This window comes from Dromiciops gliroides, chromosome 5 (assembly GCF_019393635.1).
Source record: "Dromiciops gliroides isolate mDroGli1 chromosome 5, mDroGli1.pri, whole genome shotgun sequence".
NCBI classification, from domain to species: domain Eukaryota; kingdom Metazoa; phylum Chordata; class Mammalia; order Microbiotheria; family Microbiotheriidae; genus Dromiciops; species Dromiciops gliroides.
The window spans coordinates 243,045,317-243,061,914 of record NC_057865.1 but is presented as its reverse complement, the minus strand read 5'-3'; the positions used below and the strand labels follow the sequence as shown (position 1 = coordinate 243,061,914).

At 38.9% G+C, this 16,598-nt stretch overlaps 2 protein-coding genes across 2 annotated transcripts in view; both read left to right on the top strand.

The window, feature by feature from the left end:
* Positions 1–16,598, top strand: part of PTPRR (protein tyrosine phosphatase receptor type R) — a 373,668-nt gene that overhangs the window by 121,991 nt on the left and 235,079 nt on the right. The window lies entirely within an intron of this gene.
* LOC122727598 (histone H3.3A) lies at positions 10,468–11,523 on the top strand. The gene has a single exon (XM_043965215.1). The coding sequence runs from the start codon at positions 10,577–10,579 to the stop codon at positions 10,985–10,987; it is 411 nt and encodes a 136-aa protein (XP_043821150.1). The 5' UTR covers positions 10,468–10,576; the 3' UTR covers positions 10,988–11,523.

Sequence of the window (16,598 nt, the reverse complement as noted above, 5' to 3'; positions counted from 1 at the left end):
TGAAAGGCTAAGCGACCTAGAGAGTTAGTATGTGTCAGAGGGAGGAATGTGATCTTCCTGGCTTTCTTAACTCTGTCAAGCACTGTCTCCATGCTTACTGAGAAAGAGAAAATTGAAGGCCATGAGACAGTGCCTTTCAAAATGGAATACTTATTAAAACATTACAGTAAATATCCAATAGAATTATTAACCTTTTTTCTTATTAGTTTGAATTTCCTGCTACAGTCTGCTCTGGGGTCTGATCAAATAGACAATTTAGGATAAAAAAAAGGGGGGGTGAGTGGGGGTAATTCTGCATTCACTTAAATTAAATTTAAAGTAGAAGTGATTTGGGAGCTGTAATTCCCTAAATTACTCCAGTTGTACTTTTCTTTACCCATGGAGACTTGAGACCAAACCTGAGGATGCTTTGAGATGCTATGTAGTTGGTATCAACATGTGTATTTGATTTTTAACATTTACCCAGGGGATTGTTTCTAGTCATGGAAGACTAAATGCATGTACACATTCCCATTTATATGCACTGCCAGACTATGACAACCTTCACTGTCATTGCTTTGCTTTGAAAGCTGTCTGGAACATTTCCTATTTGAGAACGTGTTTACTGTAGCTTCTGTCACATAATTCATCCCAAACAGAAAGGAGAATACATTCTATTTCGTAGGCAGTTGATGTAAATGAGACTGTAACAAGGTCCAGCAGGCATATCATGGGATGCAGTATTTCTTTGTCATTCCATCTTGGTTGTCCAAAAAATGTAGCCTAGCTTGTTGAGAAACAACAGCTAGAAATTTACTCAACTTCTATCTTCAGACTTGGCTTTTTTCCTGGATGTGAGACTCTCCTTAATAATAAGTTTCTTTGGCCCTGTGTGGAGCTATCCCAGAGAAGCAGAGAGTGAGGCATGAGGGCATAGTTTGATTTTCTTTTGATGATGTTCCACTCCATATTCAATAACCAAAGCTCTTTGGAAGGCTAATCAGTTCATTCAGACCCTTTTTAATGTTGATAAGACATGCAGGATGGAACTCTCAGTGTGTATTTCAATTAGGCTTGCTTCTCTAGCCTAAAAGGTCATAAAAACTAATTGACACAGAGTGCTTCTGTCTTCCTGTGAAAGGCATTATGCTGTATGACTGGGGGAAATGGGAATATGGAGGGCAGTAGTATTTTGCATCATCATTTAAAATGCCAAGCCCATTTGGGGCATGAATAGTTTAGTTCTGGTTGGAGAGCTACTTAGGATGAAATGAATTATATAAAAGAAATTATCTCCTAATAAGACACATTCCTGGGGAGCATCGAGTGTCACTAGAGGGTCATATAGGAGGAAGAAAAAAATCAGTGGTCAGGTTTACATGCCCCTCTATCCACCACATGACATTAAAAGCCTGCTAGGAAATCCTCCAAAAAGTTGGATGGGACATAAGACAAGAAGCACCTCACAGAAAGGGCATCCAAGTTGCTATCTGCTTGATAAGAGGGAGTACCCATATAAATTAAAATCAGAATGGTATGGTCCATATACAATGTTCCAGGCTCCATCATGTTTGGGTGTAGTTTTAATTTCCATTGTATACAATATCTTAGGCACCTTTCTTTTCTTTTCTTTTTTTGTTTTTTGTTTTTTGTTTTTTTGGTGAGGCAATTGGGATTAAGTGACTTGCCCAGGGTCACATGGCTAGTAAGTATTAAGTGTCTGAGGCCAGATTTGAACTCAGGTCCTCCTGAATCCAGGGCCAGTGCTCTATCCACTGTGCCATCTAGCTGCCCCCATGGCACCTTTATTTTCAATGTAAAGAAATGAAAATAAACTTAAAAAATGTTATTCCGTTCAATGATTAGTATCTCAGGTAAAAGTGAATTTCACATAGTCTATTTGAAAGAGTTTCGGACAATTCTTTGTTATTAGCTTTTTATTATTAGCAGTTCTATCTGAGGTCAAATCTGGCCTCAGACACCTAATGGCTGTGTGACCCTAGGCAAGTAACTTGATTTGCTTTGTCTCAGTTTCTTCATCTGTAAAATGAGCTGAAGAAGGAAACAACAAATTTCTCCAGTATCTTGTCCAAGAAAGCCCCAGATGGGGTCATGAAGAGATGGACATGACTGAAATGACTAAACAATAAAAAAGTTTCAATACCTTTGAAGGAAAATTAATGAGCCCAACCTATGTAGCAGGACATTTTGAAAGAAATGATGTGGTATCTATTGTAGATATTATAGTGGTTCTTAGTTTCTTTTTTTAGGGGCAGGGAATGAGGGTTAAGTGACTTGCCCAAGGTCACACAACTAGTAAGTGTCAAGTGTCTGAGGCCGGATTTGAACTCAGGTCCTCCTGAATCCAGGGCCCGTGCTCTATCCACCTATATGTCCTCGCTTCTTAGTTTCTAGGCAACTGATTTGGTTTGTCAAAGTTATAAACACTTCAACATTATTTTTTTAAATGAGGGCAAAGGACCCTGCTGAATTAGCTTCACTTTATATTCCCATGCCTGAATATGGATGAGAGAATACTTTTAATGCCACTCCTGGGTATTACTGAATCTGCTAGACATGATCTCCACATGGCTGGACATGACTATCAATAGTTCTAGAAGTTTCAAAATAGATACTATGAATGAATACATTTTCAGATCATCCATGGCATCATAACAATTGCTTCTTAATTCTAGATGAAGTTTTTATTGAAAGAAAGACATTGACAATATCTTCAGCATGAATCCTCACGAAAATACAAACAGCAGATGTTTACCTGGATGTATTAGGGCAAGTAACTTCAGCTTAGAGTCAGAAAACCTCAGCTGAAATCTTAGCTCTGTTGCTTACTATCTGTGTGACTTTGGGTAAGTCACTTAACCTCTATGGGCCTCAGTTTCTTTTCCAGTTCTAAAGCTATGATCTTATAGAATAATGTTCAGTAATTCCTAATGACATTGCTTGAAAATCAGAGTTATAGGATTGTTTTCTTTCTCCAATGATTCCCAGAAACAAGCCAACATTAGTACTCATGCATTCCATTCCCAGGTGTTCTGTCTTTATCCCTTTGAAGAAATTAGATACTGTATCATTAAGGAAGCATAAGCAAAACTAGAGAGCTTTCATATAATCTATGCAGGTTCAAGAGCATTTTAATACTCAATGAATTTAGCTGGTTCCTTACAGTTTCTTTTTCATCAAGTAGTGATTATATACTTAGTGATACACTGAGATAATGCATTAAAGTAGAACAAAACTGTACCAGGACACAATAAAGATCATAGATCTAGAAGAGACCTTCATTTTACAGATGAGGAAACTGAAGTGTCCCTCAGTTAACTGGTGTGCTTACGGTCACACAATAAACATCAGAGAAGGTATTTGAAACCAGGTTTTCCGAATACAGAGTCAGTGATCTTTCCTCAATACTATGCTACCTTTTGTATCTTTCCCCTTCTTCACATATCTGTTGCTATCATCTAGTTCACTTATTTATTACTTCTTACCTATGTGAAATATTTTTGATGACTAGCCTAATTTGGGGGGCTAATCTGACTGGAGGGCTAAACTGGGGACTTTTGACTATTTGGCTATCTGACTTCGTTAATTTAATGTGGGCCGTTTATAAAGTTCCACCACACTGCTCCCAAACTGATAGACTAAAGATTAAGAAGGCTCTTAACCAAATAATCAAAGCAGAGTTTATTTATGAGATACTATTTCAAATTAGGAATACAGGGAAATAAAGTGTACAACCTGACTGCTTTCCTGTGGTCTCTTTCCACTGCGTCTCTTTCATCTCTCTTTCGCACTTGCTGAGCTTCGAACTTCTTGAATACCATAAGGGCCTTAGCCGCCTCCGGCCTCAGGGCACGTTACACTTTCCCTGGTTTGTATTAAGGCCTATAACCTTCTGTCTGTCTGCTCTGTCAGTTTGCCCTTCGGCCTCTCTTTTGCCTGCTCCTAGTCCTTCTCGTCTTTTCCTGCGTCATTGTAGCCCCGTCTCTAGTCTCCAATCTTTGCCGTCTCCTCAGCCGCCTCCGTCCGAACCCCTGAGTCTTATCTATCTAGTCCGTCCTCAGCCTGTCCTCTAGTCTGTCCTTCTTTATCTAGTCCGTCTCCTTCCTCTGCTCTAGTCAGCCTTCCTCCCCCTAGTCCGTCTCCCTCTTTCCTTAGTCCGTCTCCTTCCTCGTCTCCTTCCTTCCTTTTTCTATCTAACTCCCAGGTCTATATATACTTTTTCTTCTCTCCACTCAAATCTCAGGGCTTCCTTCGCCCCCACAGACCAAGTTAATCCGCCAGTCAGGGCTGTGGCTAGGGGGATGCTCCAGCATCACGTGCCTCACCAGAGCCCAGCCTGGACAAGCCCAGTATCTCTTGGATCCCTCCACTCAGGTCGGAGGGAGCTGGGGCTTTTTTCCCCCAGCTGTCTGACCTGGTGTCTTGTACAGCCCATGGGGCTTTTTCGCTCAGCTGAAGCTGAGGAGGAGGGGGAGAGACCCAGAGGGCCTAAGGCTTTCTAATCTCAGCCTAAAGGTAGGGTCCTCAAATCAAAATAAATTTCCACACCTAGCATATTGTAATAGCTTCCTATCTTGTCCAATTTCTCCCTGATCAGATTCAGTCTTTATAACATTACTGTATGCTCTTCCTAAAACAAGGCCCTCAAATCTTTCATGACTCCCATACTGCTAAACATAAAATCCAAACTTCAAAAGCTGGCATTCAAGACTGGGTATAATGTTACAAAACCAGCTGGGATAGCTTTCAAATGGATCATAGGACCATAGATTTATCAACGGAAAGGACTGTAGTGGTCATCTAATCCTTTCATGTTAATAGATGAAGAAAGTGATGCCCAGAGAGATTCAATGATTTCCCCAAAGTCAATAGTGGTAGAAGTGGTATTTGAATTCAGGTCCTCCTACTGTCCAGATCCATTTTTCTTCCCATTGTACCTCAAGTGATTGAGGTAATCTAATATTTTTTAAATAGGACAGGTAGGTGATGCAGTGAATAGATAGGATATATATTTTACACTTTCTAGGAATGTTTAATTTGTAAAGGCAGCATGGGCTAGTAGATAACCAGGCCTGGAGTCAGGAAGACCCCTCTTCCCAAGTTCATATGTGGCCTCAGACACTTCCTAGCTATATAACCTTGGGCAAGTCACTTCACCCTGTCTTCCTCAGTTTCCTCATCTGTAAAATGAACTGGAAAAGGAAATGGCAAAAACTATTCTAGTATCTTTGCCAAGAAATCCCAAATGGTTTCATGAAGAGTCAAACATGATTGAGTAGTAATAACAATATTCTCAAAAAGAAACTGGTTTAGTGAAAGAGTAATAGATGAGAGACAATAGGCCTAGGTTCTACTCCCAGGCTAGCAGCTAACTGTGTGCCCTTGTGCAAGTCACTAAGTCTCTTTGGGGCTGAGTTTCTTTATCATTAAAATGCAGGTCTTATGTTTGGGTAATTTCTAAGGTCTCTTCCAGCTCTAACATTCTGTAATTTGGAAAGATCTTTTGGTAGATACTGTTATGTCTTTATATGGCTGAATGATTTTTCCTCTCCCATCATCTTTATATTTGTGAAGGGTTTTGGCTCTGATCCCTGTACACATAAGGGTGATAACAGATGGGGTGGAGGTGTGGCAGAATAGGACGCAGCTGACAAATGGGGGACTGGCAATTGTAAAGCTTCTGTGTCTTCAGACCACAGAACTATAAAGGACATTTGTACAACCTAAATAATCATCACCTTCCAATTCGCCCTGTTGTGTGACATGTTAGATAGCAGAGAGTTCTAGTAAAGTGGGTGTTGATGCTATCAGAATTATTGAATTATTCCTCAAGTACAAAGAGCAACAGCTTAAAACAACTGTCTTTGCAAACATAATTGACTAAATTAATACAACTCTGTAAAGGATAGTATTTTCACAGATGCCTTTTAAAGATTCATTTAAAAACATTTTTTCCCTCATTCACATTATTAGCCATCAATGAACCAGCAGTCTGGCAGTGCAAGTAAATTCAAATGTATGATGCATGATACTAGTAGTAGAGAAGAGATGGATAGATTGATAGGTAGACAGACAGACTAGATAGATAGACAGACAGACAGACAGACAGACAGACAGACAGATAGATAGATAGATAGATAGATAGATAGATAGATAGATAGATAGATAGATAGATAGATGATAGATAGATAGATAGGTGAAAGGATAGGCAGATAGATAAATAGGTAGATAGGATATATAGTTCATACATTTTAGAAATGTTTAATTTGTAGAGATAGTGTGGGCTAGTAGATAGAGAGTAGGTCTCAGAGTCAAGAATATCTGGGCTCAAATCCCTCCTTTGACACTTAGCTATATGACTATGGACTAGTCTCTTCTGTGACTCAGTTTCCTCATCTGAAAAATGAAAGGGTTGGACAGTATAGAGAGGTGGGTTACCATGGTTCAGAACATTGTAACTGCTGGATGCAATTGCTTTTCAACAGGTTTTGCTTAACTATTCTCCATAAATACAAGTAGGTATTCTATTTGTTGATATGCTGCTAAATATTAAGAAATGACTGATGTAAAAAACAAACAGAAAAAGGCATCAATGAAATATTAAAAACTTCATGGAAAAAGTTTTTCAGACAAGGGATCTAAAATGATAAAATGTTAAATCAAGGAAATATGGTCATAGATTATGAATACTGTGTACTCATTAATTTATGCATTGCTCACCTACTGTGTTCAGCGCACACTGCTCTGGGAAAGTTACAAAGTTTAGATAAGAATTTGTCCCTGCCCTCATAAATCTTATGATCTTCCAGTGATTAGACTCCCAACACAGGGCAGCTAGGTGGTATAGTGGTTAGAGTTGTGGTGCCAGGCCAAGAGTCAGAAAGACTCATCTTTTTTAGTTCATATCTGGCCTGAGACACTTACTTGTTGTGTGACCCTGGGCAAGTCACCTCACCCTGTTTACCTCAGTTTCCTCATCTGTAAAATGAGCTGGAGAAGAAAATGGCAAACCACTCTAGTATCTCTGCCAAGAAAACTCCAAATGGGGTCAGATATGATTGAATAACAACAGACCTCCAACAGAGATAACAATGATATATTTCCTGATATATATATATTAAAGAGGAGAAACGTGAAGTGCTAAGTGATGTAAATGGGATAAACAGGAGACTTCACTTTGCTGGAAGGGAGGTATTTAGAATGGACTTTAAGGGATGGGGAGGAAATAAGATCAGGAAAGGGACATTCCAGGCAAAGGGCTATGCCTTATGTCTTAATACATCCCTATATACAATAATAGTTTTATATAACATGACTAACCAGTCAATTGACTATTAAGTAACCATATTTTAGAGAATGAATTTAATAACCACTATTTAATAACCATTTCATTTAATAACAGCTATATTTTTAAAACACTGACTTCTGTCCCTGATTGATATATATATATGTATATATATATATATACTGGTTTAATGATCCTGGTCAAGTAACTTGAACTTTGGATGTTCTAGGAAATCCTCTAAGACTAAGTTTCAGAGAAAGTGCTGACTTCATTGGTAGAAAGACTCTCCTCATCTGGAAGTTCCTCTTGCCAATGAAAAAAGAGGCTCTTTCCCATATCCATCCCTATCCCTAACATATTTAATTCAAGGTGAAACTGAAGATTTACTGGTGAAACATTGGCTATTGATATATACCTCTGGTAAGGTTATTAGCAATACCTTCTAGCATATTATCACTAAAATCACTGCTACTTAAATCCAGCCCATGGACATAGAAAAGTGGTATTATTTCAGAGTTGGAAATTCTCTCAAAGGCTATCGACTCCAGTCAAAGTCTGGACAGGAATCTTCTCTAAGACACTCCTGGAAAATGGCCATCCAGCCTTTACCTGAAGACCAACAATGAGGGTGAACCACTGCCTCCCAAGGCAACTCGTTCCATTTGCAGAGCATTCCAATTTGGAGAAATTGTCTCTTTATGTCAGTTCTATCACTGCTCCAAAGGCTTTAGAGACATTGCTTCTAGGATAAAAGACAAATGATTCAGCTTAGCATTTATTTCCAATCAACCTTTCCAGGTTTGTTATTGTTTTTACATTACTCTTGTTCTCACACTTTCTCTCTTGTCTCTTGTGTCTTTGCTCAAGCTGTCCCTGTGTTCAGCTTCTTGGAATGTTCTTTTCACTCAGCTCTACCTCTTGGAATCCTTAGTTTCCTACAAGGCTTAGCTCAAGTTCCAACTTCTTTAAGAGGACTTTCCTGATTCATCTTCTCCCTACTGCCCCAATCCCACAATTTCAGTGTATTTCTTTCAGATGTATAGATATACAGCTGTATCACCATAGTAGAATGTCAACTCCTTGACGTCAGGGGCTGTCTTATTTTTTGGTCTTTGTATCCCCAGTACTAGCGCAGGGCCTTGAATAGTATAGATCCTTACTAAGTAACTATTGATTTATTGGTCTGAATTAAAACTGACCAAAGAAAGACAAGAATTAGTCAAGTCCTGCTGTGGCAAAGTGAGGAGGTAACAGCCCAAGCTTGCATTTGTCTGGCCACAAAACAATTAGAAAACTCAGTAGGAGGAAGAATCAGTCAAATTGGCTCTTATATATTTTGGATTCATTAATAGATTATCTGATAGATTTTAAAAAAACATTTTCAATTAAAAATATAATTTTCTGAGTCCCTACTATTTATGAGCTCTGGAAGATTTACAAAAAATAGATATAGTCACTGGTCTGATGGAGATTAAAACTGAAGTACAGAATGGGGGACACCTCATTAAAGAGCATTTTGGGGAGGGGGAAGACCTAGCAAGTTGTTGTTGACTATACATGGTGATGCATGTCAGGAAGAGAGTAGTATGACAGAATGAGCACTGGATATGGAGCCCAGGGTCAGTTGTATGATCTTAGCCCAGTTACTAAACCTCTAGTGGTCTCTGATTCCTCACACTTAAAAGAAGGGAGTTGGACTAGCAAGCTCCAAACCCTATGATTCTTTGGACAAGGCAATGTAATAAAATGTGGTCACCAAAAAAATCCAACACAGCATCAGGCTTCATTAATAGAAGTTTATTATCCAAAACAAGAGAGGCAATCGCTACATTCTATCCTGATTGGACTTCAGAAGTAGTAGTTTTAAGAATTTATGAAGACAAGGGGCAGCTAGGTGGCACAGTGGATAAAGCACCAGACCTGGATTCGGGAGGACCCGAGTTCAAATCAGGCCTTAGACAGTTGATACTTACTAGTTGTGTGACCCTGGGCAAGTCACTTAAACCTCATTGCCCCACTCAAAAAAAAGAAAGAAAGAAAAAAGAATGAAGACAAAACCCAGCTGTCACAAAGTGCTACGTTTATGTAGTCAGCCATCTATCAGGTTTACACAAAGTAGCTCAGATGCTCTGTTTCTAGAGGGGAAACAAGGTAGATTGTCAGTTGGGTTATCCTTAAAAGCAGACCTTCTGTCCAGCTCCTTCACATTTCCCTGATGCTTTCAAGGCATAGCTAAACCAATCAGTTCTTCCCTTCCTGGAGTCATGTCTTTATCTGCACTTCAGCACTTGATCTTAGAATTGGAACCAAATCAATGCCACCATTTCATCTGGAAAGAGCAAGTAATTTTACTGCTCTATTGTTCTACTCACCATCCTTGTGTCTTCCTGGACCAGAACTCCCTTCCCTAGATCCCCCTTGTGTATTCTCTCCTCTTCTAGAATATAAGTGCTTTGAGGACAGATACCATTTCACTTTTGTATTTGGATCTCCATTGCTTAGCACAATGCTAAACACATGGTCAACACTTAAGAAATGCTGAGTCATTAATTCCTTCCTTCATTCATACATATGTTTATTCAACTAGCCTGAAATATGGTTACAGCTTCAACTATCTTGACTACCTGGACTGACCAAATCAGTAGAAAGAAGAAAAGTAAAACCATTTCTTAAAACAAACAAACAAACAGAAAAATGTCTTTTCTAGGTAAGTTGATCAGAACAGAAAATTCAATATCTTGTTGGTCAGTCATTTTAGTCATGTCCAACTCTTTATGACCTCATTTGGGTTTTTCTTGGCAAAGGAGTAATTTGCCATTTTCTTCTCCAGCTCATTTAACAGATGAGGAAACTGAGGCAAACAGGGTGAAGTAACTTGCTGAGGGTCAAACAGATTACAAGTTTCTGAGGCTAGATTTGAACTCAAAAAGATGAATCTTCTTGACTTCAGGCACAGTACTCTATCCACTGTACCACCTACCTGCCCTGCAAATTCAGTGCATGTGTCCTCATATCAAAAATTGGACGTGACTGAAAGTTTTAGTTAAGCCAATCTAGAGTAGTACATGAAGATGACCCTATGACTATACATATAAAAATGTGTCTAACGTCCGCCAAGAAAAGAAAAATAAAAATTTAAAAAAATATGAGCCTATAGTTTAAGAAACAATGGTTATGGTGTTCGCAGCCGCTGCCGCCGCCGCCGTAGCTCTCCAGCGCTAGGGCCGCCTCTCGCTCTCGGAGCCCAAGCCGAAAGAGAAGGGGGGTGTATAAGGAGAAGTTTTCAGGAACATGGCTCGTACCAAGCAAACTGCCCGTAAATCCACCGGTGGTAAAGCCCCCAGGAAGCAGCTCGCTACAAAAGCCGCTCGGAAGAGTGCGCCCTCTACTGGAGGGGTCAAGAAACCTCATCGTTACAGGCCGGGTACTGTGGCTCTCCGTGAAATCAGACGTTATCAGAAGTCCACTGAACTTCTGATTCGTAAACTTCCCTTCCAGCGTCTGGTGCGTGAAATTGCTCAGGACTTCAAAACAGATCTGCGCTTCCAGAGTGCAGCAATTGGTGCTTTGCAGGAGGCAAGTGAAGCCTATCTGGTTGGCCTGTTTGAGGACACCAACCTATGTGCTATCCACGCCAAACGTGTCACAATCATGCCAAAAGATATCCAGCTAGCACGTCGCATACGTGGAGAACGTGCTTAAACTCTACTATGAGGGGAAACATTCTTCATTCTCAAAACAGAAAAAAAAAATCTCTTCTTCCTGTTATTGGTAGTTCTGAACGTTAGATATTTTTTTCCCATGGGGTCAAAAGGTACCTAAGTATATGATTGCGAATGGAAAAATAGGGGACAGAATCAGGTATTGGCAAGTTTTTTCCATTTTCATTTGTGTGTGAATTTTGAATATAAATGCGAGGACATAAAGCATTAATGCAGTCAAAAATGTTTCCGTGAACAAGTTTCAACAATTCAACTTTATAACAATTATAAATAAACCTGTTAAATTTTTCTGGACAATGCCAGCATTTGGATTTTTTTAAAAAGTAAATTTCTTATTGACGGCAACTAAATGGTGTTTGTAGCATTTTTATCATACGGTAGATTCCATCCATTCACTATACTTTTCTAACTGAGTTGTCCTACATGCAAGTACATGTTTTTAATGTTGTCTGTCTTCTGTGCTGTTCCTGTAAGTTTGCTATTAAAATACATTAAACTACAAAAAAAAAAAAAAAAGAAACAATGGTTATAAATACAAAGATGCATGGGAGTACCTATATGAAGAGATGCAAAGTAAAGTAAGTGGAATCAGGAAAACACTGTATATGATTACAACAATATAAATGGAAAGAACAATAACAGAGCGTTGCAAACTGAACCCAGTATAACTGTAATAACCAAAATTTGTGCCCCCAAAACATAAAGAGGTATCTCTCCAATTTCTTTCCAAAGTTATAAGACTATATATACATGTAATGTCAAGACTTTTTTTGAAGTATTGCTAGTTTTGCTGAATAATTTTCCCTCTCTTTTATTCTTTGTTATAAGGGATCGTTGGGTGGGAGAGGGAATATATTGGGAGATGTAAGTAATGTCAAAACAAATGATATAAATGTTTATTTAAGAAACTTAAAAACCAGCCTGTATTCAATAAATGTCTTGAGTAAAAAAAAAAAAATTAAAGGCCTGTGAGGAAAATGAATGATATTTCTGGCTTTCCACTGCTTACAGAATGAATCAATATAGATAATGGAGATCTTGCAAATTAATGAGATTAGCTCTTTCAACTGCCTTCTGTTTTGTGATAGCATAGATATGACAGTGGTCTTATCGATCCCAAATTATGCTAAATATAGTGCCAAGGTAATTATGACTGATTAACCTACTCTAACACTAATGTCAATAAAATATAGCCAGTGGTGGCTTATGATGAAGTATTTGTGACCTACATGGATTTGGGTATTGTCACTTTAAATAAGAGGTCAAGGCTGTCTTTATTTTGTAAAAGCTGCCTTATCATTTTGATGACTTACACTAGAAACAATTATGATACCAGACAATGTCTTCAGGTGAACCTATTTAAGAATAGAATTGTTGCAGTTTCTTTCTGAAGTTGTCAACACCTAATTACTTAGAAAAAATATTAATAATTAATTTATTTTGGTATACTTCATTCCCCTAATATAGTTAGCCTCAAGCCATTCAGAACAGTATCTATGCCCTAGACACAAATTAAAAATAAAGGACACATGAAGAAAGATGTGATCTGCATCCAGAGAAAGAACTGATAAATAGAAATATGTATAGAATGATTGCATATAGATATACCTAATTGTATCTAATGGTAGCCATCTCTAGGTTGGGAAGGGTGGTGAAAAAAGGGGAAAAAGAAATTTACATGATAACTTTGTTGTATATTTAGAGGGAATAGCAAGCTGTATGTGCTAAATTTGGAGTTTTATATACAATCATCTTTTTTCAATCATTTTTTAAATTGTGTTATGTTATGGAAATGCTTCTTTTGTTCTATGAATTGAAAATACATTTTTTTAAAAAAAGAAGTAAAATCTTTCATTCCAGAGGCTCTCACCCTGGGGCTCTACTGTCCCTCTTGATGGTTGTTTTTTTCAGTCCCCCATGACATGAAGGCCTGGTGCCAGGCACATTTCACTTCTTAGCCAAATTCTCACTAGCCTCAGAACCATGTGGGGTGGTGGAAGCTACTATCCTGATCCTTTGTTATGTAATTATACACCAATCAATTCTGCTGTTGCTCCCAGAAAGGGTAGGCCACCATCTTTATAATTTTCCAAACTAAAATAATCTTCATTTGCCCCAACTCAGACATATTTCTTCTTATACTAAACTATAAAGTCCTTAAGAGCAACCTTAGTATATAGCTAGGTTGACAAGAATTTATTAAATGCCTACTATGTGCCAGACACTATGCTAAACACTGGGGACACAAAGAAAGGCAAAAATAATTCCTGCCCTCAAGGAGCTCATAGTCTATTGGAATGTATAACAAGTAATGTGTACATGTGTGTTTTATATGCATGTACCACTTAAAAATATATGTGTGTAGTGATTAACAATTGCCTTTTTCTTTTGTTCATTCGTATGTGTACTGAGAAGCTCCTGTATGTTTTTACACTAGGATCTGTGATTTCATGAAATTAGGGAGTTCACACTTAGAAAATTACTCTTATTAAAGTAGGGCTGCAGCTCCTCTGCACTTAGAATTTGAATGTGTTGAATAGAACACTGAAACCCACACTGGGTCCCATAGCTAGTATATATCAAATAGGGGACTTGGGAGGCTAATTTTATCCATTCAACAACATTGCCTTTCAAATGCATATTTTCAATTGAGAGATAAAAAAACTCAACTTCTTTTCATCTGGAAATTCTATATGCAGAGGAAACCTTGCATTTTGCATTGGGTCCCTACAGGACAATGACAGACACAATTACTCTGCCTTATATTAATAATCAAAGAACTCAAAGCTATTTCTGTGGCTCTATCTGCCAAAAAATCTTATATGATCTTAGCATATGTCTGAGATGTATCTTGTTTGATAAGAGGAAAGATTTTAATGTCTTTGACTCTATAGAGTCAAATGCCTTTTTTTTTTTTTGGCGGGGCAATGGGGGTTAAGTGACTTGCCCAGGGTCACACAGCTAGTTAAGTGTCAAGTGTCTGAGGCCGGATTTGAACTCAGGTACTCCTGAATCCAGGGCCGGTGCTTTATCCACTGCGCCACCTAGCCGCCCCGAGTCAAATGCCTTTTTAAAAAAAATCAATAAACACCATAGAATGTGCTATTTTCTATAGACCTCTGCTAATTTTGATTCTATTGTGGAAATCATTTGTAAACACCTGTTTGTTCCCTTCTCATATTTTTGTCAGGTACCCTTGATCTGAATATAGTTTACCCACATAAATGTTTTATGGAGATGAGAAAGTCAAAGTATGAGTTGATGATTGCTTATGTTCTCGAAATCACCTAATGTTGACCATAATAACTTTCATGATTTTCTCCTAGTTATTTTCTTTTTTCCCAACTCCAGGGTACAGTTTTATTGAATTTTTTTAATTTCTGAACTTAACAAATGCCAGAAAAAGAGAACACTTTCATAAACAGTAGAATAGAAAAATGCTATGTATAAAACCGCAACCCTATTATGTGTAGCTTACTATTTTAAAAAGTGCATAATAAATTGAACCTGCCACTTTGAAAGCTCTCCTGCTTGTCAATTTCTTCCTGGACTTCCTTCTGTGCTTAATTGTCTTTTTGCGGGGAGGGAACAACATTATCACTGGCTCCCCAGGGAGCCCAGCTTTTCTAAAACTTCATAACTCATTATGCCCCCACCATGGAATAGAATTCCAGGGAAAATCTCTAAAACAGAATTTAAGTATCTCTCAAGTTGAACATCTCGCCTAAAAGGGATTAAAGGGCTTTTTCTTTAAAAAAAAAGATGCTCAATATACAAGGTAGATATCAGGCATAAATAAGCTCTTTATTTTCTCCACCACAAAAATTCTTGAAATACAAAAGTCTCTGAAGCAAGCATTAACAATTATTCTCTCCCAAGAGGTATAGACACTCTCTGGGACTGCCAAACAGATTGTTCATTCACTTTCACTTCTGACCAGCATTGTTTGTATGACTCACAAGTCTGGATCTGCTGACAAAGTGAGGGTACAGGCTTTCTTTGTTCTTTCTGCTATAGCATCCTCCTGGGAGTTTCTCTCAAGTCGTGTGTCTTCTCCAAGAAGGGGTATATTGCAGGAAGCATCTATTGCTGGGGGCCTGGCAGTCAGGAATTCCCAATTTCTTGAACTCATGAGGTAGCTGTCGAAATGGACAATTCCATCTCTCAAGACCACAGTTTGGTAACCTGGACTAAGAGAAGAAGAAGAAGAAGAAGAAGAAGAAGAAGAAGAAGAAGAAGAAGAAGAAGAAGAAGAAGAAGAAGAAGAAGAAGAAGAAGAAGAAGAAGAAGAAGAAGAAGAAGAAGAAGAAGAAGAAGAAGAAGAAGAAGAAGAAGAAGAAGAAGAAGACGAAGAAGAAGGAGGAGGAGGAGGAGGAGGAGGAGGAGGAGGAGGAGGAGGAGGAGGAGGAGAAGGAGAAGGAGAAGGAGAAGGAGAAGGAGAAGGAGAAGGAGAAGGAGAAGGAGAAGGAGGAGAAGAAGAAGAAGAAGGAAGAGAGAGAGAGAGAGGAGAGAGAGCGAAGAGAGAAGAGAGAAGAGAGGAGAGAGGGAGATGAGGAGGAGAAAGAGAAGGGGGAGAGAAAGGGGAGGGAGAAGGAGGGAAAGGGAGAGATAAGGAGGAGAAAGAGAAGGGGAGGGAAAGGAGAGGGAGAGGGAGAGGGAGAGAGAAAGGGAAAAACAGAGGTAGAGGGAAAGGGAGAGAGATCTGTGGTCCAATCTCAGACTCACCTAGGCAAACACACATGCTGACTACTATTTATTCATAGATGTCATGGCCAATGAGAGTGGAGAGGGAGATAAAGGAGAGAAATTTGCCATATCTCCTTACTACAAGTCAGAGAGGGGTTGGGGGGTGGAGAGTGGACAAAAGTTATACTCAAAAGGGAAGAAGAGTGTCAAGCTGACCAAGTGGATAGTTCCTCCCAGCGCCTTTTCCTGTGCTCAAAGGTTTGGTTTTTTGTTGTTGTTGTTGTTGTTGTTGTTTTTGTTTTTTAGTGAGGCAATTGGGGTTAAGTGACTTGCCCAGGGTCACACAACTAGTAAGTGTTAAGTGTCTGAGGCCAGATTTGAACCCAGGTACTCCTGACTCCAGGGCCGGTGCTCTATCCACTGCGCCACCTAGCTGCCCCAATGCTCAAAGGTTTTTGACTGCCACAGTTCCGGGCTGAAAAGAGGAGCTAACTTCTGTTTCCTTTTAGAGCTAGTTGCCTCTATGACCTTTTACTTCTCCATCTTATCCTGAAGTTCCATATTGCTTTCCAAAATGCGTAAATCATTTCACAATTCCACTAAGAAATTTTCATGCCTGTTTACTCACATCACAGTTAATGCTGAGTTTTGTCATCTCTTTTACCACTTTTATGGGTTTGATGATTCTAAGGTGGTTCCTAAAATTGTTTTAACTTACATATCTTTGATTAGTTGTGATTTTATATTTGTTTACATGTAATTGTGAGTGGGGCAGCTAGATGGCTCACTGGGTAGAGCACTTGGTCTGGAGTCAGGAAGACCTGAGTTAAAGTGTGACCTCAGACATTTACTAGCTGCATGACCTTGAGCAAGTCACAACCTCTGTTTGCCTAGGATGGAGCTAG